The 24073-nt window shown below is 53.5% G+C and overlaps 1 protein-coding gene across 1 annotated transcript; it reads right to left on the reverse strand.

Moving 5' to 3' along the window:
* Positions 1-2004: 2004 nt before the first annotated feature.
* On the reverse strand, positions 2005-20559 carry asphd1 (aspartate beta-hydroxylase domain containing 1). The gene is made up of 6 exons (XM_088637357.1): positions 20444-20559; positions 15455-15836; positions 12990-13208; positions 11474-11681; positions 9712-9825; positions 2005-2277 (listed from the first exon to the last, which is right to left on the reverse strand). The coding sequence occupies exons 2-6, from the start codon at positions 15827-15829 to the stop codon at positions 2159-2161; spliced, it is 1035 nt and encodes a 344-aa protein (XP_088493483.1). The 5' UTR covers positions 15830-15836; positions 20444-20559; the 3' UTR covers positions 2005-2158.
* Between the last annotated feature and the right edge of the window lie 3514 nt (positions 20560-24073).

Below are 24073 nucleotides of genomic sequence, written 5' to 3' on the forward strand. Positions count from 1 at the left end.
TGTTCCATGTTAATTTTATTATTTTTATTTGCTTTGGCAACACTGATTGTACCCATCGGTCATGCTAATAAAGCACCTTGAATTGAATTGAATTGAATTGAGAGGAGAGAGACAGGGGGGAGAGGAGAGAGAGAGAGAGGAGAGAGAGAGGAGAGGGGGGAGAGGAGAGAGAGAGGGGGGAGAGGAGAGAGAGAGAGGAGAGAGAGAGAGGAGAGGGGGGAGAGGAGAGAGAGGGGAGAGAAACACAGGTGAGACAGAGTCTAAGAGACTGTCTGTCTGTAGGTCTGTGTGATATCCTGTCTGTCTGTGTGTTATCCTGTCTGTCTGCCTGTAGGTCTGTGTGTTATCCTGTCTGTCTGTCAGTTAATTATCTATCCAGTGTCCAGATCACCCTGCAGCTCCCAGCTCCCAGCCCACTGGAGCCCAGCAGGGGGCGCTCTCTCCCAGCTCCCAGCCCACTGGAGCCCAGCAGGGGGAGCCTGGCCAGTACCTGGAGGGGAGACTCCTGGGAGAGGGGTGAGTGGGGCCAGCAGGGGGCGCTCTCTCCCAGCTCCCAGCCCACTGGAGCCCAGCAAGGGGAGCCTGGCCAGTACCTGGAGGGGAGACTCCTGGGAGAGGGGTGACTGGGGCCAGCAGGGGGCGCTCTCTCCCTGCGCTCTGTGTGGTCCTGATGCCCCAGTCCAGTGATGGTGAGCTATAAAAGAGTAGGGCTGGACACTGACGGGGACACTGGACTGTAAGAAGGCTCTTTCCTTCAGATGAGACGTGAAACCGGGGTCCTGACTCTCTGTGCTCATGAACAATCCCGGGGTGTCTCTATAAAAGAGTCGGGGTGTTACCCCGGTGTCCCCCTGGTCTCGACCAGTCCTGGCCTCCTAGTAACCCCTAATGACCTCTGACCTGTCCTCCTCGCCCTGAGAGCTGCTGTGTGTGAGCGCACTGGTGGGGCTCCTCACTGCTGCTGCTGGAGGGGATCCCCACCACCAGCGGGGCGTCCAGAAAGGCGCTATATAAGTATAAGGCTATTATTAATGACCTCTGACCTGTCCTCCTCGCCCTGAGTGTGCTGTGTGGGGAGAAGACCAGGTGGGGGTACACACAGGTGGGGGTGAGGATATCATTAGTGTTATAATTGTCAGGCCCGTCACACGGTTTCATCCGCAGCCTGTGACGATGCGCTGGTCACCAGGGCTGGTCAGAGCCGTGCGTCCTCTCCTGGTGAGCACTGTTACTGGCGAGGAGCCTCCACACGCCTGTCTGACCGCCCAGGGCCAGGACCCCTCTGAAGCCGGCTGGCCCCCAGGGAGAGGCGTGCTTATTTTGGGGAGATACCCTCCAGACCGACAGGACCGGACACAGACTGGACACTGCCAGAGTACAGACTGGACACAGACTGATCACCGCCTGGACACAGACTGGACACTGCCAGAGTACAGACTGGACACAGACTGATCACCGCCTGGACACAGAGTGGACACTGCCTGGGCAGAGACTGGACACTGCCAGAGTACAGACTGGTCACACACTGGACACAGACTGGACACAGCCGCAGATCCCAGACGTGCTCAGTGGGGTGTGTGTGTGTGTGACTGGTCAGACCCTGACTCTCTCAGGCTCTGTGTTGTTCAGGGATGGGTGAGTTGATCCCAGACGTGCTCAGTGGGGTGTGTGTGTGTGTGACTGGTCAGGCCCTGACTCTCTCAGGCTCTGTGTTGTTCAGGGATGGGCGAGTTGATCCCAGACGTGCTCAGTGGGGTGTGTGTGTGTGTGACTGGTCAGGCCCTGACTCTCTCAGGCTCTGTGTTGTTCAGGGATGGGTGAGTTGATCCCAGACGTGCCCAGTGGGGGGGGTGTGTGTGTGTGTGTGTGTGTGTGTGTGTGTGTGTGTGTGTGTGTGTGTGTGTGTGTGTGTGTGTGTGTGTGTGTGTGTGTGTGTGTGTGTGTGTGTTCTCCTGTTTTCAAACGCTCTGTTTCCAATGTGACAGAAAGATACTGAGACCCAAGAGATGCCCAACTATTTTATTCAAGATTGATTGTAAACATGCTGTGCATAATTCTATAAACCTAATTAAAATATAGATATTTCATCTCTAATGGGAATTATTTACAGGATGCAAGAAACAATCACAGTGTGAGATATCACGAGCGGGGAAGATGTTCACACAAGACACTGCTCAGGGGCGAAAATGTAGTCCAGGGCCTGTCTCTCTGCAGCAGCAACATTCGGGTGCCAGAGGTCCACTGTGAAAATCACCCTGGGGCCGTCCTCTGCACTGCCTGCTCCGGGAGACACAGGGGTTAATACAGGCACTGCCTGGACACTCCAGTACATTAACACTGCACTGAGAGAGAGGGGTTAATACACACCCTGACTGGACACTCCAGTACATTAACACTGCACTGAGAGAGAGAGAGGGGTTCATACAGACACACTGACTGGACACTCCAGTACATTAACACTGCACTGAGAGAGAGAGAGAGGGGTTAATACAGACACACTGACTGGACACTCCAGTACATTAACACTGCACTGAGAGAGAGAGAGAGGGGTTAATACAGACACACTGACTGGACACTCCAGTAAATTAACACTGCACTGAGAGAGAGGGGTTCATACAGACACACTGACTGGACACTCCAGTACATTAACACTGCACTGAGAGAGAGAGAGAGGGGTTAATACAGACACACTGACTGGACACTCCAGTACATTAACACTGCACTGAGAGAGAGAGAGAGGGGTTAATACAGACACACTGACTGGACACTCCAGTACATGAACACTGCACTGAGAGAGAGGGGGGTTAATACAGACACACTGACTGGACACTCCAGTACATGAACACTGCACTGAGAGAGAGAGAGTTCAATCAAACTTTATTTGACAGAAAAAAAACAAAAGTATTAATCAAGGGTCTTAAAACTCTATTTTAAGAATTAAGAAAAAAAAAAAAATAATAAAAATAAATAAAAATCATAATTGGAATAAAACTCTTTCATTATTTATGATCCTGCACAGGACATTTCCAAAACACCAAAACTTTTCGAATGTTCTGAGGTCATTATGCGATTTGTAAAACAGAAATTCTAACGATATCCTGCTCTTCACCAACCCTTCGAACATCCTCACCAAGTCTACAGACCCGGAACCAGAGATCTTATTTTTCCGAGTCCTGTAGATGGTGAGTTTGGCCTGGCCCAGCAAAAAATTAGCGAGGAGGGTCTGAGTTTTCCGTTTTTTTGTGTGACCTACCCCAAACACGAAGATAACATTGTTGAAGGCCAGGCCAAGGTTGGTGAAGAGCCGGATCAGTACAGCAAACATGGGCGACAGGCGGGGGCAGGCGCTGTAGCAGTGGAACACCGTCTCCCTCTGAGCGCAGAAGGGACAGGCGTCAGACACCGCCGGGTCCAGAACCGACACAAACGAGTTGACCCCCAGGATGGTGTGCAGGACCCTCCACTGCAGATCACCAGCCCTCTTGTTGAGGGGAAATCTGTAGAGGCTACCCCAGGCAGGCCGGACGTCATCCGGCACTCCCAGACGAGCCCTCCAGGGGGTGTCAGGGAGCGCGGACAGCTGGGCCTGGTGCCTAGATGTTACGACTAGTCTGTACAGACATTTCCCCCCAACACCAGCTAGAGACCTCTCCTCTGAGGCAAGGGGCTCAAGGAGAGATCCCGTCGTCCCGGGACTGAGCGCAGGAGACACTAGCAGACCAGGGAAAGGAGGCTGTGTGATTGGAATGCGATGATCCTCAAACAGACCCTGGATCAGCAGCATCTCCTGGAGAGGCAGAGCAGAGCGAAGCTGACTGAGAAACCTGTCTACACACCGCCGCGAGTGTAGTCCCAGCGCGTCACACGCCCACTCCACGCTGCGCCAGCAGCCCTGATCCACGTCCAGCAGGTGGTGGAGCTGTGTAATGTTGGCGTGGACCAGTCTGCTGGTAAAGTCCAAGGAGCGGCCCGGTTCTATGTCCATTCGTAGATTGTGTATTAATGGTTCCCTGAGTGTCCAGTATAGACTGGGCCGCTCCTCTTCCCTCTGCACGCGCAGATGCCGCCAGGCCTCCAGGAGACTGCGCTGGAAAGGCGGCAGTGGAGACAGGTCAACCCTGCTGGTGTCCATTAGGAAGAGCACACAGTCGAGCCCGAGGTGTCCTGCTCGACGCAGCAGGGTGAAGGTCAGCTCCCTCCAGGACAGCGAGGCCGGGCCGAACAGCAGCTTCTGCACTGCCTGCAGGCGAAAGGCGTCCACTCGGCTCCGGATGTCGATAAGTCCTTGCCCTCCGTCCTCTCTGGGCAAATAGAGGACGCCCCTCCGCAGCCAGTGCAGTCCGTCCCAGAAGAAGTCGAGGAGCGTGGCCTGCAGCTCCTCGACCAGTCCGGCTGGTGGCTCCAGACACACCAAGCGATGCCACAACATCGAAGCCACCAGGGTGTTGACAATCAGAACCCGGCCTCTGTAGGAGATCTGGGGGAGCAGCCAGCGCCAGCGGTCCAGACGACCTTTCACTTTTTCAAGGAGCCCCTCCCAGTTCTTTTTCACGCTGGCCTCATCCCCCAGGTGCACCCCCAGGTATTTGAGTCCCCCTCTGGTCCAGCTGAGCCTCTCTGGCAAGGCTGGGGGACCCATCTCGCTCCACTCCCCCAGGAGTAGGGCGCTACTCTTGGCCCAGTTCACTTTGGCTGATGATAGCCGCTGGAAATCACTTAAAGTTGTCTGTAGCGCCCTGACATCCTGTTCTCCACTGACCACGACCATGATGTCATCAGCGTACGCCGAGATCTTGACAGTGGAGTCGGGGCAGCCCGGGATGGACAGGCCCCTGATGACCCGGCGCAGCTGATGTAGCAGAGGCTCGATGGCAAGGGAGTAGAGCATTCCTGAGAGTGCACAGCCCTGCCTGACTCCCCTCCGCACTGGAAACGGAGCACTCAGCCCTCCGTTGACCTTTAGCACACTGAAGATGTCACTGTACAGCACCTGAATCATGGCAACAAAGACGGGGCTGAACCCGAAGGACCTCATGGTCCTCCACAAATACTGATGTTCAACCCTATCGAAGGCCTTTTCCTGGTCTAACGAAATGAGACCAGTGTCTAAACCCAATAGTCTGGAGGTGGCCAAAACATCTCGAATCAGAAATATGTTATCAAAGATTGACCTTCCGGGCACGCAGTACGATTGGTCGGAGTGCACCACAGACCCCAGCACCACCTTCAGCCTGTTGGCCAGAGCCTTGGACAGGATTTTATAATCCACACACAGCAGGGCAACAGGTCTCCAGTTCTTAATGTCACACAGGTCCCCTTTCTTGGGCAGCAGGGTGACAACAGCTCTCCTGCAACTCAGTGGCAGATCCCCCTGCTCCAGACTTTCCAAATATACATCGAGCAGGTCAGGACCCAGCACAGCCCAGAAGGCACGATAGAATTCGGCTGGCAGGCCATCGAGACCAGGGGTCTTGCCATTGCTCAAGCCACTGAGTGCGGTGGAGAGCTCCTCCAGGGAGAGAGGCCTCTCCAGCCCTGCCCTTTCCTCTTCGGGGACCTGTGGAAGGTCTTCAAGGAACCTGCGTGTGCGGACCGAGTCCTCACTAGCCTCGCTGGAGAAGAGCGCTTTATAGAACTGCACGGTCCTCTCCTGGATCTGCCCGGCCTCGTGCAGCTCCTGCCCTGTCTCCGAGCGCAGGCAGTGGATTTGCCGGCTCTGGCCCAGTTTCTTCTCTAGGCCGAAGAAATAGCGAGTCGGGGCGTCTACCTGTGATGCACTCTGAACCCTAGAATTTATTAGAGCTCCTTGTACTTTTGTGTCCAGAAGGCCAATGAGTGATTCTTTTTGGGTTTGGAGGTCATCAATTAGCCTCCTGTCTGCACGACACTCCAGAGCCTGGTGGAGCTCCAGAATGTCTCTCTCCAGAGCCTTCATGGACTCATGGATACCTCTCGTGACACTTCCAGTGTACTGCTGGCAGAACTGGCGAATCTGCACCTTGCCAATATCCCACCACTGCCTCAGGGAGACAAAGTGGGCTTTCTGACTCCTCCACTGCTGCCAGAAGAACACGAGGCAGTCGCAGAAGTGAGCATCGTCAAGCAGCTGGGTATTAAAGTGCCAGTAGGCACTGCGGGCCCTCACTGATGGCACAGCGACTGTGCAGACAGTGAGACAGTGGTCCGACAGGCCCACTGGACAGATGGAGCACTGCTTGACGATGCTGTAATGATGTTTACGGCAGTAAAGTCGGTCTAGCCTGGCCAGAGAGAGGGTATTCCCCCTGACCTGGGCCCAGGTGTACTGCCTCGTGTCCCCATGACATCTCCTCCAGATGTCAGTGAGGTCAGACTTGACGAGGATCCTGCGCAACTCCCTGGCCGACGGGCCATGTGGCTCTGCATGATTCCTGTCCAGTGTGCTGTTCTCTGTGCAGTTGAAATCACCCCCCAGGAAGACCAGCTCTTCAGGCTGGCAGGTCGCCAGTGCAGTCTCAAGCTCCCTGAAGAGGGTGACCCTCTCCCCGCCGTCGGTGGGAGCGTAAACGTTAATAAAAACAAAGGTTTTCTTTCCGATAACTACTCGCACGAGTAGCAGGCGACCCTTCACCACCTCCTGGACGGCGATAGAGAGGGGCTTGAACCCCACAGAGAACAGCACCGCGACCCCCGCGCTCACAGGGGACCCGTGACTGTACACAATGTCCCCCTGCCACTCCCGCTGCCAGGCGACGATGTTGGAGCTGTCGGTGTGGGTCTCCTGCAGGAAAGTCACCTGCAGGTTCTTTTCTTTGATAATCTCCAACACCGCAGCTCGCTTCAAAGCCCTCCTGCACCCATTGGTGTTCAAACTCCCTATCCTAATGTCGCCCATGTTTGCGGAAAAGAAAAAAAGAAAAAACATAAAACACGAACAGACACGAAGCACGCAGACGGATAGTGATGTGACGTGAGAGACAGGACTCATTCGTGCTGAGGTGCGTTCCGCGGTCCTGCCTTGATCTTACCTAAAAGGCTCTTCAGGCGCCATCTCTCCTGATCGCTGAAGTCATTCGCACCCGAGCCCCTCTTCAGATGGCGCGTCGCGGAGAGGACAAAGAGCTCGGTGTCGGGAAAAAAGTCCTCGACCACAGTTCCCCTCTTACCTTTAGTCTTCTCTAAGAACTCCCTAATGCTCTGGAAACTGTAGCCTCCTCTGCAGCTCCGCCGGGCCGAGGAGCCCGAGGCGAGAGAGCCCTCGTCATCGCTCCCGGACTCCGAGGAGCTCCGGGCGGCGGCGGCGGTGGCGGCGAGGACACTCCAGCGCGTCCTCACTCTCCCGGTGTCGGAGTCACTCGCGGCCCCCGGGCCGGCGACAGAGCCGCCCTCCACCGAGCTCTCTGTGCTGCGCTTCTTCTGCACCGCACTCTGCACAGATTTTTTCGTGCGCTTTCTCCGCGGCGTCTTAAAACCATCATCTATTTTTTCAGATGATAACTCATTTCCTCCCCACACCGTGTCTGCAATTTTCGCTGGCGCTTGAGACGCGTTTTCCCCTGTCGGTGTCACTACCTGCTCTCTCTCTCCCTGACTCTCCTGAGCAGCGCTCATCTCTCCGCCAGCGCTCATCTCTTGCTCTCCGGTGTGGGGGGCTCCCTGCTCTTCTGAGGGCTGCGGTGGTCCACTCTTTACTATCTGCTCTCCTGATTGGGACGCCACCGGCTCGGGCTCACCTGCTCCCTCCAGCGATCTCCTCTCCTGCACCCCGGCCGTGGGCTCTGACTCCCCGCTGCCTCCCTGCGCTGCTCCGCTCCCCGCTGCCTGACGCTGTCGGCTAGCCTCCTGTGCGCCCTGGGGCTGAGGCTCCCTGCCTGTCTCTTCCTCCACCTCCGGGCAGTTCTTCACCACATGCCCCTCGCTCCCGCACCTGAAGCACTTCATCGATTCCGAAGTCACGAATACAACATAGTCGCAGCTGTCAATACGAAATTTAAGGGCCACATTGATCTCTTCCGTGGGGTTTTTTAGGATGACGTAGACCTGTCTCCGGAAAGAGACGACGTGCTTCAGCTGCGGAGCCCTGCAGCCCAGAGGGACCCTCCTGATCGGAGAGACCACCTGTCCGTATCGGGACAGTTCCCTCTCCAGCAGCTCGTTCCTCATGAACGGAGGCACGTTGGAGAGGGTGATCTTTCGAGCCGGGGCCGCGAGAGGCAGTACCGGGGTGAAGGTGCCGTCCAGGACAACTCCCTTCTCCACCAGGGTGTTTGCCAAATCGGTAGACTGCAAGAAAATGACTATACCTCCACTCATGCGGGAAGCGGACCTGATGTTCCTGCAGCCCACGACCTCCCCGACCGCAAGAACGCACCTCTCAAGCGGACAGAACTCCGCAGGGGAGATTTTCACACCATGGCGACGAGTTAGTTTCTCAAAGGAGAGGTCTGGAGGATCAGAGCCTCCAGAACCGGCCATGATGAGAAAATAAACCCCGCTTTTCCCCAAAAAAGACAGAAAAACACAAACCCAGTGAAGAAAACACCGCCACACGATCAAACCCACCGAAGCTCCGCCCACTCACTCACTCAGTCTCGCGAGAAACACACAGAGAGAGAGAGAGGGGTTCATACAGACACACTGACTGGACACTCCAGTACATTAACACTGCACTGAGAGAGAGAGGGGTTAATACAGACACACTGACTGGACACTCCAGTACATGAACACTGCACTGAGAGAGAGAGGGGTTAATACAGACACACTGACTGGACACTCCAGTACATTAACACTGCACTGAGAGAGGGAGAGGGGTTAATACAGACACACTGACTGGACACTCCAGTACAGTAACACTGCAGTGAGAGAGAGGGGTTAATACACACACACTGACTGGACACTCCAGTACATGAACACTGCACTGAGAGAGAGAGGGGTTAATACAGACACACTGACTGGACACTCCAGTACATTAACACTGCACTGAGAGAGGGAGAGGGGTTAATACAGACACACTGACTGGACACTCCAGTACAGTAACACTGCAGTGAGAGAGAGGGGTTAATACACACACACTGACTGGACACTCCAGTACATGAACACTGCACTGAGAGAGAGAGGGGTTAATACAGACACACTGACTGGACACTCCAGTACATTAACACTGCACTGAGAGAGGGAGAGGGGTTAATACAGACACACTGACTGGACACTCCAGTACAGTAACACTGCAGTGAGAGAGAGGGGTTAATACACACACACTGACTGGACACTCCAGTACAGTAACACTGCACTGAGAGAGAGAGGGGTTCATACAGACACACTGACTGGACACTCCAGTACATTAACACTGCACTGAGAGAGAGAGGGGTTAATACAGACACACTGACTGGACACTCCAGTACATTAACACTGCACTGAGAGAGAGAGGGGTTAATACAGACACACTGACTGGACACTCCAGTACAGTAACACTGCAGTGAGAGAGAGGGGTTAATACACACACACTGACTGGACACTCCAGTACAGTAACACTGCACTGAGAGAGAGGTATATAAACATACAGTAAGAGTGACTGACGGATTGGAAACATATCGGTCATAGCAGAACATAACATGGTCACTACACATATCCTGAAAGCATTCAATCTAGAACTGACACAAAACCTTTGCTGTCGAGCCATGAAAGGATGATGGGAGCTGTTAATTGATTTTTTCATTTCTTCTGGAGACTGACCGTTATGAGAGATGGTGTGCAGGAAGGAATCGTCCACCAGGAGGCAGTGTCCCTCTGACCAGCACTGCGGCTCCCCTCCGACTACCAGCTCACAGTGAGCAGGGATCTGTAACCCTGAGAGACGCAGAGAGAGGGGTTAATACACTGAGAGAGAGAGGGGTTCATACAGACACACTGACTGGACACTCCAGTACATGAACACTGCACTGAGAGAGAGGGGTTAATACAGACACACTGACTGGACACTCCAGTACATTAACACTGCACTGAGAGAGAGAGGGGTTCATACAGACACACTGACTGGACACTCCAGTACATTAACACTGCACTGAGAGAGAGAGGGGTTCATACAGACACACTGACTGGACACTCCAGTACATTAACACTGCACTGAGAGAGAGGGGTTCATACAGACACACTGATTGGACACTCCAGTACATGAACACTGCACTGAGAGAGAGAGGGGTTAATACACACACACTGACTGACACTCCAGTACATTAACACTGCACTGAGAGAGAGAGGGGTTAATACAGACACACTGACTGGACACTCCAGTACATTAACACTGCACTGAGAGAGAGAGGGGTTAATACAGACACACTGACTAGACACTCCAGTACATTAACACTGCACTGAGAGAGAGAGGGGTTCATACACACACACTGACTGGACACTCCAGTACATTAACACTGCACTGAGAGAGAGAGGGGTTAATACACACACACTGACTGGACACTCCAGTACATTAACACTGCACTGAGAGAGAGAATGGTTAATACAGACACACTGACTGGACACTCCAGTACAGTAACACTGCACTGAGAGAGAGAGGGGTTCATACACACACACTGACTGGACACTCCAGTACATTAACACTGCACTGAGAGAGAGAGGGGTTAATACAGACACACTGACTGGACACTCCAGTACTTTAACACTGCACTGAGAGAGGGGTTCATACACACACACTGACTGGACACTCCAGTACATTAACACTGCACTGAGAGAGAGAGGGGTTAATACACACACTGACTGGACACTCCAGGACATTAACACTGCACTGAGAGAGAGAGGGGTTCATACAGACACACTGACTGGACACTCCAGTACATTAACACTGCACTGAGAGAGAGAGGGGTTAATACAGACACACTGACTGGACACTCCAGTACATGAACACTGCACTGAGAGAGAGAGGGGTTAATACAGACACACTGACTGGACACTCCAGTACATGAACACTGCACTGAGAGAGAGAGGGGTTAATACAGACACACTGACTGGACACTCCAGTACATTAACACTGCACTGAGAGAGAGAGGGGTTAATACAGACACACTGACTGGACACTCCAGTACATGAACACTGCACTGAGAGAGAGAGGGGTTAATACAGACACACTGACTGGACACTCCAGTACATTAACACTGCACTGAGAGAGAGAGGGGTTCATACACACACACTGACTGGACACTCCAGTACATGAACACTGCACTGAGAGAGAGAGGGGTTCATACAGACACACTGACTGGACACTCCAGTACATTAACACTGCACTGAGAGAGAGAGGGGTTAATACACACACACTGACTGGACACTCCAGTACATTAACACTGCACTGAGAGAGAGAGGGGTTAATACAGATACACTGACTGGACACTCCAGCACATGAACACTGCACTGAGAGAGAGAGAGGGGTTAATACACACACACTGACTGGACATGAACACTGCACTGAGAGAGAGGGGTTCACACTGACCCAGGTGGCAGCGCAGTCTGATGTTGGTGGGCCCGTACCCCCCTCCCAGGCTCGAGCCGGCGTTCAGCAGCGAGAAGGCGGCGTGGCCGAAGACGTTGGCGCTCATGAAGGTGCGCAGGGACGAGAGGGCGCGGTAGGTGCGCGGGCAGGCGCGGCAGTTCGACGCCACGCACACCCCCTTTCTGTACAGCGAGAAGAGGGAGTAGCCCTGACAGCACAGCGGAGAGACGGGAGAGGCACTGAATCAGGGCGGCCATCGCGGACTACAATTCCCACAATGCACCTGCGGGCCCTGTCGCAGAGGTGCAGTGTGGGACTTGTAGTTCTTTTTTCATTCCACAGCCTAGCCTGCTCCCGGTATTCTGTGTTCTGTATTGAAAGAGCTGTATTGCACAAATGATGAAGTACAGTGCTGCCAAAGCAGTAACATTAATCACAGTATTTTCTGGCTCTTATAGTACAAACTCACAGGAAAACATTTACAGACACCTCATGAGACCGATTTCAGGGAAGAATGTTTCTCTAATCCCAGAGTATCTGTCACAGTGCAGTAGGAAGTGCACCTCTGTCTCTATTTCTCCCCGCTGGCAGTGGGAGCACAGCCTGTCCTCTCTGGACAGCCAGGTCTGCCTGTGTCCAGTGTGTGTGTCCAGACTGTGGTCACTGAGCCTGTCCTCTCTGGACAGCCAGGTCTGCCTGTGTCCAGTGTGTGTGTCCAGGCTGTGGTCACTGAGCCTGTCCTCTCTGGACAGCCAGGTCTGCCTGTGTCCAGTGTGTGTGTCCAGGCTGTGGTCACTGAGCCTGTCCTCTCTGGACAGCCAGGTCTGCCTGTGTCCAGTGTGTGTGTCCAGGCTGTGGTCACTGAGCTGTCTGTCTTTTCGGCTTTCCTGTGTGTGTCCCAGTGTTCCTCAGTGTGTGTGTGTGTCAGTGTGTGAGGCAGTGTTCCTCAGTTTGTGTGTGTGTGTCAGTGTGTGAGGCAGTGTTCCTCAGTTTGTGTGTGTGTGTCAGTGTGTGAGGCAGTGTTCCTCAGTTTGTGTGTGTGTGTCAGTGTGTGAGGCAGTGTTCCTCAGTTTGTGTGTGTGTGTCAGTGTGTGAGGCAGTGTTCCTCAGTGTGTGTGTGTGTCAGTGTGTGAGGGAGTGTTCCTCAGTTTGTGTGTGTGTGTCAGTGTGTGAGGCACTGCTGTGTGTCTTGTGTTGTTGTAGCTCTGCTGTCCTGAGGCTGGTTGGCGTCGGTGAGCTTCAGGCTCAGCTCTGGGCTCCACAGGGCCTTGTGGGAGGTACGAGTTCTGGTCCCGGATTCCCAGGTGGGACCAGGATTGAGTACTCCTCTTCTGTAGGTCGATCAGCAGTGGGTACTGGGTACAGGGACAGACCTGTCCTCCACTGTCCACTCGCATCACTGGACAGCAAGCCGAACCGGGAAAACTACACCCCCCAGAATCCCTTGGGCCACATGCGGTCCGGTGGGATTCTGGGAACTGTAGTCTCTTTGCGCCCCCCCTGCGCCGGCCCCTACCTTGGGCTGCCCGGGGCCGCCGCAGGTCCAGCCCAGCTTGCTGTCCACCCCGCGCTGGTGCACGGCCCGGAACTCGGAGAGGATGAGGGGAAAGCTGGCCTCCAGCACCTCGATGTCGTGGCGCTGGGCGTCGCGGGGGAAGAAGGGCATGCTGGGGACGTCGGGGAGGCAGAAGACCTGGGGCCGCTGGATGGCGTGTCTGTCCGTCAGGAGCCGCCCCTGGGGCGGAGAGAAGATCAGCCTGTCTCGCCCCCTGAGGGTACAGTAGAACGCACCGCAGCAGACGGGCCACAACACTCCCAATAAAACACAAGACAGACAGCGGCACAACAAGGACAAACACGAGCCACTCGTGAGGAATAAAACAAAACCACAGAGAGTTCAGGAGCGCAGGTGTCTGTGCTGCTGTTCAGTGTGTGTGTGTGTGTGTGAGAGGCAATGTTGTTCAGTGTGTGTGTGTGTGTGTGTGTGTGTGTGTGAGGCAATGTTGTTCAGTGTGTGTGTGTGTCAGTGTGTGAGGCAATGTTGTTCAGTGTGTGTGTGTGTGTGAGGCAGTGTTGTTCAGTGTGTGTGTGTGTCAGTGTGTGAGGCAATGTTGTTCAGTGTGTGTGTGTGAGGCAGTGTTGTTCAGTGTGTGTGTGTGTCAGTGTGTGAGGCAGTGTTGTTCAATGTGTGTGTGTGTCAGTGTGTGAGGCAAGTTGTTCAGTGTGTGTGTGTCAGTGTGTGAGGCAGTGTTGTTCAGTGTGTGTGTGTGTCAGTGTGTGAGGCAATGTTGTTCAGTGTGTGTGTGAGGCAGTGTTGTTCAGTGTGTGTGTGTGTCAGTGTGTGAGGCAATGTTGTTCAGTGTGTGTGTGTGAGGCAGTGTTGTTCAGTGTGTGTGTGTGTCAGTGTGTGAGGCAATGTTGTTCAGTGTGTGTGTGTGTGAAGCAGTGTTGTTCAGTGTGTGTGTGTGTCAGTGTGTGAGGCAATGTTGTTCAGTGTGTGTGTGTGTCAGTGTGTGAGGCAGTGTTGTTCAATGTGTGTGTGTGTCAGTGTGTGAGGCAAGTTGTTCAGTGTGTGTGTGTCAGTGTGTGAGGCAGTGTTGTTCTGTGTGTGTGTGTCAGTGTGTGAGGCAGTATTGTTCAGTGTGTGTGTGTCAGTGATGTTCAGTGTGTGTGTCAGTGTGTGTCAGTGTTGTTCAGTGTGTGTGTCAGTGTGTGAGGCAATGTTGTTCAGTGTGTGTGTGTGAGGCAGTGTTGTTCAGTGTGTGTGTGTGTGAGGCAGTGTTGTTCAGTGTGTGTGTGTGTCAGTGTGTGAGGCAATGTTGTTCAGTGTGTGTGTGTGTGAGGCAGTGTTGTTCAGTGTGTGTGTGTGTCAGTGTGTGAGGCAATGTTGTTCAGTGTGTGTGTGTGAGGCAGTGTTGTTCAGTGTGTGTGTGTGTCAGTGTGTGAGGCAATGTTGTTCAGTGTGTGTGTGTGTGAGGCAGTGTTGTTCAGTGTGTGTGTGTGTCAGTGTGTGAGGCAATGTTGTTCAGTGTGTGTGTGTGTGAGGCAGTGTTGTTCAGTGTGTGTGTGTGTCAGTGTGTGAGGCAATGTTGTTCAGTGTGTGTGTGTGTGAGGCAGTGTTGTTCAGTGTGTGTGTGTGTCAGTGTGTGAGGCAATGTTGTTCAGTGTGTGTGTGTGAGGCAGTGTTGTTCAGTGTGTGTGTGTGTCAGTGTGTGAGGCAGTGTTGTTCAATGTGTGTGTGTGTCAGTGTGTGAGGCAAGTTGTTCAGTGTGTGTGTGTCAGTGTGTGAGGCAGTGTTGTTCAGTGTGTGTGTGTGTGTCAGTGTGTGAGGCAGTATTGTTCAGTGTGTGTGTCAGTGATGTTCAATGTGTGTGTCAGTGTGTGTGGCAGTGTTGTTCAGTGTGTGTCAGTGTGTGAGGCAGTGTTGTTCAGTGTGTGTGTCAGTGTGTGTGTCAGTGTTGTTCAGTGTGTGTGTGTCAGTGTGTGAGGCAGTGTTGTTCAGTGTGTGTGTGTGTCAGTGTGTGAGGCAATGTTGTTCAGTGTGTGTGTGTGTGAGGCAGTGTTGTTCAGTGTGTGTGTGTGTGTGAGAGGCAATGTTGTTCAGTGTGTGTGTGTGTGAGGCAGTGTTGTTCAGTGTGTGTGTGTCAGTGTGTGAGGCAGTGTTGTTCAGTGTGTGTCAGTGTGTGAGGCAGTGTTGTTCAGTGTGTGTGTGTCAGTGTGTGAGGCAGTGTTGTTCAGTGTGTGTGTGTGTGTGAGTGTGTGTCAGTGTGTGTGTCAGTGTTGTTCAGTGTGTGTGTGTGTGTCAGTGTGTGTGTCAGTGTTGTTCTGTGTGTGTGTGAGTGTGTGTGTGTGTCAGTTTGTGTGTGAGTGTGTGTGTGTGTGTCAGTGTGTGTGTGTGAGTGTGTGTGTGTGTCAGTGTGTGAGTGTGTGTGTGTGTCACTGTGTGTGTCAGTGTGTGTGTGTGTGTTCCCCTCCCCCTACCTGCTCCCTCAGCCCCTTGTGGATGCGGCCCATTCCAGCCCAGGAGTAGCGCTTGGCGTAGTCCTGCAGGGCGCTGTACAGCCTGCGGCCCGGCCCGGGCGCCTGTCCGGGGAACAGGGCGTGGCTCAGCACCGGCGACAGGTACCCCGCCTGCAGCTCCTCCTCCTCCGCGGCCGCCTCCAGGGCGAGGAAGGGCAGGCCCGAGCTCGGCACCGGCTGCTCCCGGCCCGAGCCGTCCACCCCCACCCGGTAGCAGTACCACAGGAACAGCACCAGCAGGGCCCAGAGCAGCCCAGTGAGCGAGCAGGCCCCCAGCTCCGGGGCCGGAGCCCGAGACAGCAGGAGAGAGACCAGGGACTCCAGATCCCACTGCATCCTGGGACTGAGAGAGAGAGGGGTTAATACACACACTGACTGGACACTCCAGTACATTAACACTGCACTGAGAGAGAGAGGGGTTAATACACACACACTGACTGGACACTCCAGTACATTAACACTGCACTGAGAGAGAGAGAGAGGGGTTAATACAGACACACTGACTGGACACTCCAGTACATTAACACTGCACTGAGAGAGAGAGAGAGGGGTTAATACACACACACTGACTGGACACTCCAGTACATGAACACTGCACTGAGAGAGAGAGGGGTTAATACACACACACTGACTGGACACTCCATTACATTAACACTGCACTGAGAGAGAGAGGGGTTAATACAGACACACTGACTGGACACTCCAGTACATTAACACTGCACTGAGAGAGAGAGGGGTTAATACAGACACACTGACTGGACACTCCAGTACATGAACACTGCACTGAGAGAGAGAGGGGTTAATACAGACACACTGACTGGACACTCCAGTACATTAACACTGCACTGAGAGAGAGAGAGAGGGGTTAATACACACACACTGACTGGACACTCCAGTACATTAACACTGCACTGAGAGAGAGGGGTTAATACACACACACTGACTGGACACTCCAGTACATTAACACTGCACTGAGAGAGAGAGAGAGGGGTTAATACACACACACTGACTGGACACTCCAGTACATTAACACTGCACTGAGAGAGAGGGGGGTTAATACACACACACTGACTGGACACTCCAGTACATTAACACTGCACTGAGAGAGAGGGGGGTTAATACAGACACACTGACTGGACACACTGAAAATCACCCTGGGGCCGTCCTCTGCACTGCCTGCTCCGGGAGACACAGGGGTTAATACAGGCACTGCCTGGACACTCCAGTACATTAACACTGCACTGAGAGAGAGGGGTTAATACAGACACACTGACTGGACACTCCAGTACATTAACACTGCACTGAGAGAGAGAGGGGTTCATACAGACACACTGACTGGACACTCCAGTACATTAACACTGCACTGAGAGAGAGAGGGGTTAATACAGACACACTGACTGGACACTCCAGTACATTAACACTGCACTGAGAGAGAGAGGGGTTAATACAGACACACTGACTGGACACTCCAGTACATTAACACTGCACTGAGAGAGAGAGGGGTTCATACAGACACACTGACTGGACACTCCAGTACATGAACACTGCACTGAGAGAGAGAGGGGTTAATACACACACACTGACTGGACACTCCAGTACATTAACACTGCACTGAGAGAGAGAGGGGTTAATACACACACACTGACTGGACACTCCAGTACATTAACACTGCACTGAGAGAGAGAGGGGTTAATACACACACACTGACTGGACACTCCAGTACATGAACACTGCACTGAGAGAGAGAGGGGTTAATACACACACACTGACTGGACACTCCAGTACATTAACACTGCACTGAGAGAGAGAGGGGTTAATACACACACACTGACTGGACACTCCAGTACATGAACACTGCACTGAGAGAGAGAGGGGTTAATACACACACACTGACTGGACACTCCAGTACATTAACACTGCACTGAGAGAGAGAGGGGTTAATACACACACACTGACTGGACACTCCAGTACATTAACACTGCACTGAGAGAGAGAGGGGTTAATACACACACACTGACTGGACACTCCAGTACATTAACACTGCACTGAGAGAGAGAGGGGTTAATACACACACACTGACTGGACACTCCAGTACATTAACACCGCACTGAGAGAGAGAGGGGTTAATACACACACACTGACTGGACACTCCAGTACATTAACACCGCACTGAGAGAGAGAGGGGTTAATACAGACACACTGACTGGACACTCCAGTACATTAACACTGCACTGAGAGAGAGAGGGGTTAATACAGACACACTGACTGGACACTCCAGTACAGTAACACTGCACTGAGAGAGAGAGGGGTTAATACAGACACACTGACTGGACACTCCAGTACAGTAACATTGCACTGAGAGAGAGAGGGGTTAATACAGACACACTGACTGGACACTCCAGTACAGTAACACTGCACTGAGAGGGAGAGGGGTTAATACACACACACTGACTGGACACTCCAGTACATTAACACTGCACTGAGAGAGAGGGGGGTTAATACAGACACACTGACTGGACACTCCAGTACATTAACACTGCACTGAGAGGGAGAGGGGTTAATACACACACACTGACTGGACACTCCAGTACATTAACACTGCACTGAGAGAGAGGGGTTAATACAGACACACTGACTGGACACTCCAGTACATTAACACTGCACTGAGAGAGAGGGGGGTTAATACAGACAGCCTGAGAGACACAGACAGGTGGTTTCAGTATGTTTACACTGTTTGTGTTTTCTACCTCAGTGAGTTAACCAGTGCTGACAGCTGCAGCTGGTCTCTCCTGTCTCTCTGTCTCTCTGTCTCGCCCCTCTCTCCTCTCTCTCTCCCCTCTCTCTCTCTCTTTGTCTCTCCTATTCAGATTCATAGAGCTCCATTGGTAGAGTGAATTACTGTTCCTGTGCATCTCTCTCTCCTCCTCTTCACATTCACATTCATGTTCGAAGAGCTTCAACTGTACAACCCCCTCCTCTCTCCTCTCTCCCCCTCCTCTCTCCTCTCTCCCCCCTCCTCTCTCCCCCTCCTCTCTCCTCTCACTTCTCCCACCTCCTCTCTCCTCTCTTTCCTTTCTCTCTCTCTCTCCTCTTTCTCCTCTCTCCTGTCTCCCCCCTCTCTCTCCCCTCTCTCCCCTCTCTCCTCTCTCTCCCCTCTCTCTCCTCTCTCTCCTCTCTCCTGTCTCCCCCCTCTCTCTCCCCTCTCTCTCCTGTCTCCCCTCCTCTCTCTCATCTTCCCCCTCTCTCTCCTCTCTCTCTCCTGTCTCCTGTCTCTCCTCTCTCTCTCCTCTCTCCTGTCTCTCCTCTCTCTCTCCTCAGTCTTTCTCTGTGAAACCCAGGCAGGAGTTCATTCATAATTGATGAGCTCCCGGTCAGGCAGGTACAGACAGATGGTCACATCGACGCAGAGCAGAAACTCAGAGCGCAGCCTGCCAGTGAGGAAACACTCTGACAGACAGGCAGACAGGAGGTCGGGTATCAGACAGACACACAGACAGGCAGACAGGAGGTCGGGTATCAGACAGACACACAGACAGACAGGCAGGAGGTCGGGTATCAGACAGACACACAGACAGGAGGTCGGGTATCAGACAGACACACAGACAGGCAGACAGAAGGTCGGGTATCAGACAGACACACAGGAAAGTAGACAGACAGACAGACAGGAGGTCAGGTATCAGACAGACACACAGGAAAGTAGACAGACAGACAGGCAGGAGGTCGGGTATCAGACAGACACACAGGAAAGTAGACAGACAGACAGGTGGTCGGGTATCAGACAGACAGACAGACAGGAGGTCGGGTATCGGACAGACACACAGGAAAGTAGACAGACAGACAGACAGACAGACAGACAGACAGACAGGAGGTCGGGTATCAGACAGACACACAGGAAAGTAGATAGATAGAAAAGCAGACAAATCGACAGAGAGGCAGGCAGACAGTAAATCAGACTGTAAGTTAGGTACCAGACAGACAGACAGGCAGAGAGACAGTGTCAGGACGCAGATAGACAGCCAGAGAGACAGTAAGTCAGTCCCGTGCAGACAGACAGCCAGAGAGACAGGATGCAGAAAGACAGGCAGAGAGACAGACAGTAAGTCAGGTACCAGACAGACAGACAGGCAGGCAGGCAGGCAGGCAGGCAGAGAGACAGACAGGATGCAGACAGACAGACAGTAAGCCAGTCCCATGCAGACAGACAGGCAGAGAGACAGTAAGTCAGTTCCCTGCAGACAGACAAGCAGAGAGACAGGATGCAGACAGACAGACAGGCAGAGAGACAGACAGCCAGAGAAACAGGACGCAGACAGACAGGCAAAGAGTAAGTCAGTCCCCCGCAGACAGACAGGCAGAGAGACAGTGTCAGGACGCAGACAGACAGACAGACAGACAGACAGTCCCATGCAGACAGACAGACAGAGAGACAGACAGACAGTGTCAGGACGCAGACAGACAGACAGACAGACAGTCAGTGTCAGGATGCAGACAGACAGGCAGCCAGACAGACAGTAAGACAGTAAGTCAGTCCCGTGCAGACAGACAGACAGAGAGACAGTGTCAGGACGCAGACAGACAGACAGACAGACAGTGTCAGGACGCAGACAGACAGGCAGGCAGCCAGTCCCGGAGAGACAGACAGCTCTCTAGCGGGCGGGTGTAATACACTCGCTGTGACTCCAGAGCCCGTCACGACAGCGCAAGGCTCGGCAGCAGCACCGACCGGGACCTGCAGCCGAGCCGAGCCGAGCCGAGCCGCTCGGAACCAGCCGATTGCCCGGGGGCGCGCACTGCAGTGCAGCACAGCGCGGCGCGGTCCGCCCGTCCGCCAGCCCGGTCCGGTCCGGCCCGAACCCGAACCGGCCCGCCTGACATGGCGACGAGCTCGGCGTCAGTGCGCTGTCGCTGGCCGGAGTTATTCGCCCGGTCCTGCGGGTCAGACTGAAATACCTTCCTATGCGCCTCCGCCGCCGGTCCGCGACATCCGCATCTGCTCCGCAGCCCAGCGCCCGAGTGCAGCCGAGTCTCGCTCACGGAAAAACCCGAGGCTCTCTGTCCCCTCCCCCTCTCCCCGTCAGAGTCTCTGTGTCTCTGCGACTCACAGACAGGCAGCCCAGCGAACAGACTCACAGACACACAGACACACAGACAGCACAGCGAACAGACTCACAGACACACAGACACACAGACAGCACAGCGAACAGACTCACAGACACACAGACACACAGACACACAGACAGCACAGGGAACAGACTCACAGACACACAGACAGCACAGCGAACAGACTCACAGACACACAGACACACAGACACACAGACACACAGACACACAGCCCAGCGAACAGACTCACAGACACACAGACACACAGACAGCACAGCGAACAGACTCACAGACACACAGACACACAGACAGCACAGGGAACAGACTCACAGACACACAGACAGCACAGCGAACAGACTCACAGACACACAGACACACAGACAGCACAGGGAACAGACTCACAGACACACAGACAGCACAGCGAACAGACACACAGACAGCACAGCGAACAGACTCACAGACTCACAGACACACAGACACACAGACACACAGACACACAGACAGACAGCCCATCGAACAGACTCACAGACTCACAGACAGACAGCACAGCGAACAGACTCACAGACTCACAGACACACAGACAGCACAGCGAACAGACACACAGACACACAGACACACAGACACACAGACTCACAGACTCACAGACTCACAGACTCACAGACTCACAGACTCACAGACAGCACAGCGAACAGACTCACAGACTCACAGACAGACAGCCCAGCGAACAGACTCACAGACACACAGACACACAGACACACAGACACACAGACAGCACAGCGAACAGACTCACAGACACACAGACACACAGACAGCACAGGGAACAGACTCACAGACTCACAGACTCACAGACAGACAGCCCAGCGAACAGACTCACAGACACACAGACACACAGACACACAGACACACAGACACACAGACACACAGACAGCACAGGGAACAGACTCACAGACACACAGACACACAGACAGCACAGGGAACAGACTCACAGACTCACAGACTCACAGACTCACAGACTCACAGACTCACAGACACACAGACACACAGACACACAGACAGCACAGGGAACAGACTCACAGACACACAGACAGACAGACACACAGACAGCACAGGGAACAGACTCACAGACACACAGACACACAGACAGCACAGCGAACAGACTCACAGACACACAGACACACAGACACACAGACACACAGACACACAGACAGCACAGGGAACAGACTCACAGACTCACAGACTCACAGACAGACAGCCCAGCGAACAGACTCACAGACTCACAGACTCACAGACTCACAGACTCACAGACACACAGACACACAGACACACAGACACACAGACAGCACAGGGAACAGACTCACAGACACACAGACACACAGACAGCACAGGGAACAGACTCACAGACTCACAGACTCACAGACACACAGACACACAGACACACAGACACACAGACAGCACAGGGAACAGACTCACAGACACACAGACAGACAGCCCAGCGAACAGACTCACAGACACACAGACAGCACAGGGAACAGACTCACAGACACACAGATAGACAGCCCAGCGAACAGACTCACAGACACACAGACACACAGACACACAGACAGCACAGGGAACAGACTCACAGACACACAGACAGACAGCCCATCGAACAGACTCACAGACAAACAGACAGACAGCCCAGCGAACAGACACACAGACAGCACAGGGAACAGACTCACAGACTCACAGACAGACAGCCCAGCGAACAGACTCACAGACTCACAGACACACAGACAGCGAACAGACTCACAGACTCACAGACAGACAGCCCAGCGAACAGACTCACAGACACACAGACACACAGACAGCCCAGCGAACAGACTCACAGACACACAGACACACAGACAGCACAGCGAACAGACTCACAGACACACAGACACACAGACACACAGACACACAGACAGCACAGCGAACAGACTCACAGACTCACAGACTCACAGACTCACAGACTCACAGACAGACAGCCCAGCGAACAGACTCACAGACACACAGACACACAGACAGCACAGCGAACAGACTCACAGACTCACAGACTCACAGACTCACAGACTCACAGACACACAGACTCACAGACACACAGACACACAGACTCACAGACACACAGACTCACAGACTCACAGACTCACAGACACACAGACTCACAGACAGCACAGGGAACAGACTCACAGACTCACAGACAGCACAGCGAACAGACACACAGACAGACAGACAGCATAGTACTGGGGCATCAGGACCACACAGAGCGCAGGGAGAGAGCGCCCCCTGCTGGCCCCACTCACCCCTCTCCCAGGAGTCTCCCCTCCAGGTACTGGCCAGGCTCCCCCTGCTGGGCTCCAGTGGGCTGGGAGCTGGGAGAGAGCGCCCCCTGCTGGGCTCCAGTGGGCTGGGAGCTGGGAGCTGCAGGGCGATCTGGCCACTGGATAGATAATTAACTGACAGACAGACAGGATAACACACAGACCTACAGGCAGACAGACAGGATAACACACAGACAGACAGGATAACACACAGACCTACAGGCAGACAGACAGGATAACTGACAGACAGACAGGATAACACACAGACCTACAGGCAGATAGCCAGACAGGATAACACACAGACCTACAGACAGACAGACAGGATAACTGACAGACAGACAGTATAACACACAGGCCTACAGGCAGACAGACAGTATAACACACAGACCTACAGACAGACAGGATAACTGAAAGACAGTATAACACACAGACCTATAGGCAGACAGACAGGATAACTGACAGACAGACAGTATGACACACAGACCTACAGACAGACAGGATAACTGACAGACAGACAGTATAACACACAGGCCTACAGGCAGACAGAGTATAACACACAGACCTACAGACAGACAGGATAACTGACAGACAGACAGTATGACACACAGACCTACAGGCAGACAGGATAACACACAGACCTACAGACAGACAGGATAACTGACAGACAGACAGTATGACACACAGACCTACAGGCAGACAGGATAACACACAGACCTACAGGCAGACAGACAGGATAACACACAGACAGACAGGATAACACACAGACCTACAGGCAGACAGACAGGATAACTGACAGACAGACAGGATAACACACAGACCTACAGGCAGACAGGATAACACACAGACCTACAGGCAGACAGACAGGATAACACACAGACCTACAGGCAGACAGACAGGATAACAGAGAGACAGACTCACAGGCTAACAGAAGGACAGACAGACTAACAGACCAGGAGACACACAGAGTCACGGACAGGGATATACATCCTCTCATCCCCGCCGTGTCACACGTACGAAATCTCAGTTAACCACGCACGTCTGTGTCGAGCCGACCCACAGCTGCCCCCTCCGCCCCCTCCCGGCTGCAGTACCGGCCCTCCGGCACCAGGGGGCGCGGCGCTGCAGTACCGCGCCGCGGCCGGCA

This window comes from Lepisosteus platostomus, chromosome 6 (assembly GCF_059453375.1).
Source record: "Lepisosteus platostomus isolate fLepPlt1 chromosome 6, fLepPlt1.hap1, whole genome shotgun sequence".
NCBI classification, from domain to species: domain Eukaryota; kingdom Metazoa; phylum Chordata; class Actinopteri; order Semionotiformes; family Lepisosteidae; genus Lepisosteus; species Lepisosteus platostomus.

Bases quoted from the DNA above. Each gene is read 5' to 3' on its own strand.
- asphd1 (XM_088637357.1), bottom strand. From the start codon at position 15,829: ATGCAGTGGGATCTGGAGTCCCTGGTCTCTCTCCTGCTGTCTCGGGCT. The intron at 13,209-15,454 runs GTAGGGGGAGGG...TCTCCGCCCCAG, and splicing joins ACAAGGGGCTGAGGGAGCAG to GGGCGGCTCCTGACGGACAG. The intron at 11,682-12,989 runs GTAGGGGCCGGC...CTGTGCTGTCAG, and splicing joins GCGGCCCCGGGCAGCCCAAG to GGCTACTCCCTCTTCTCGCT.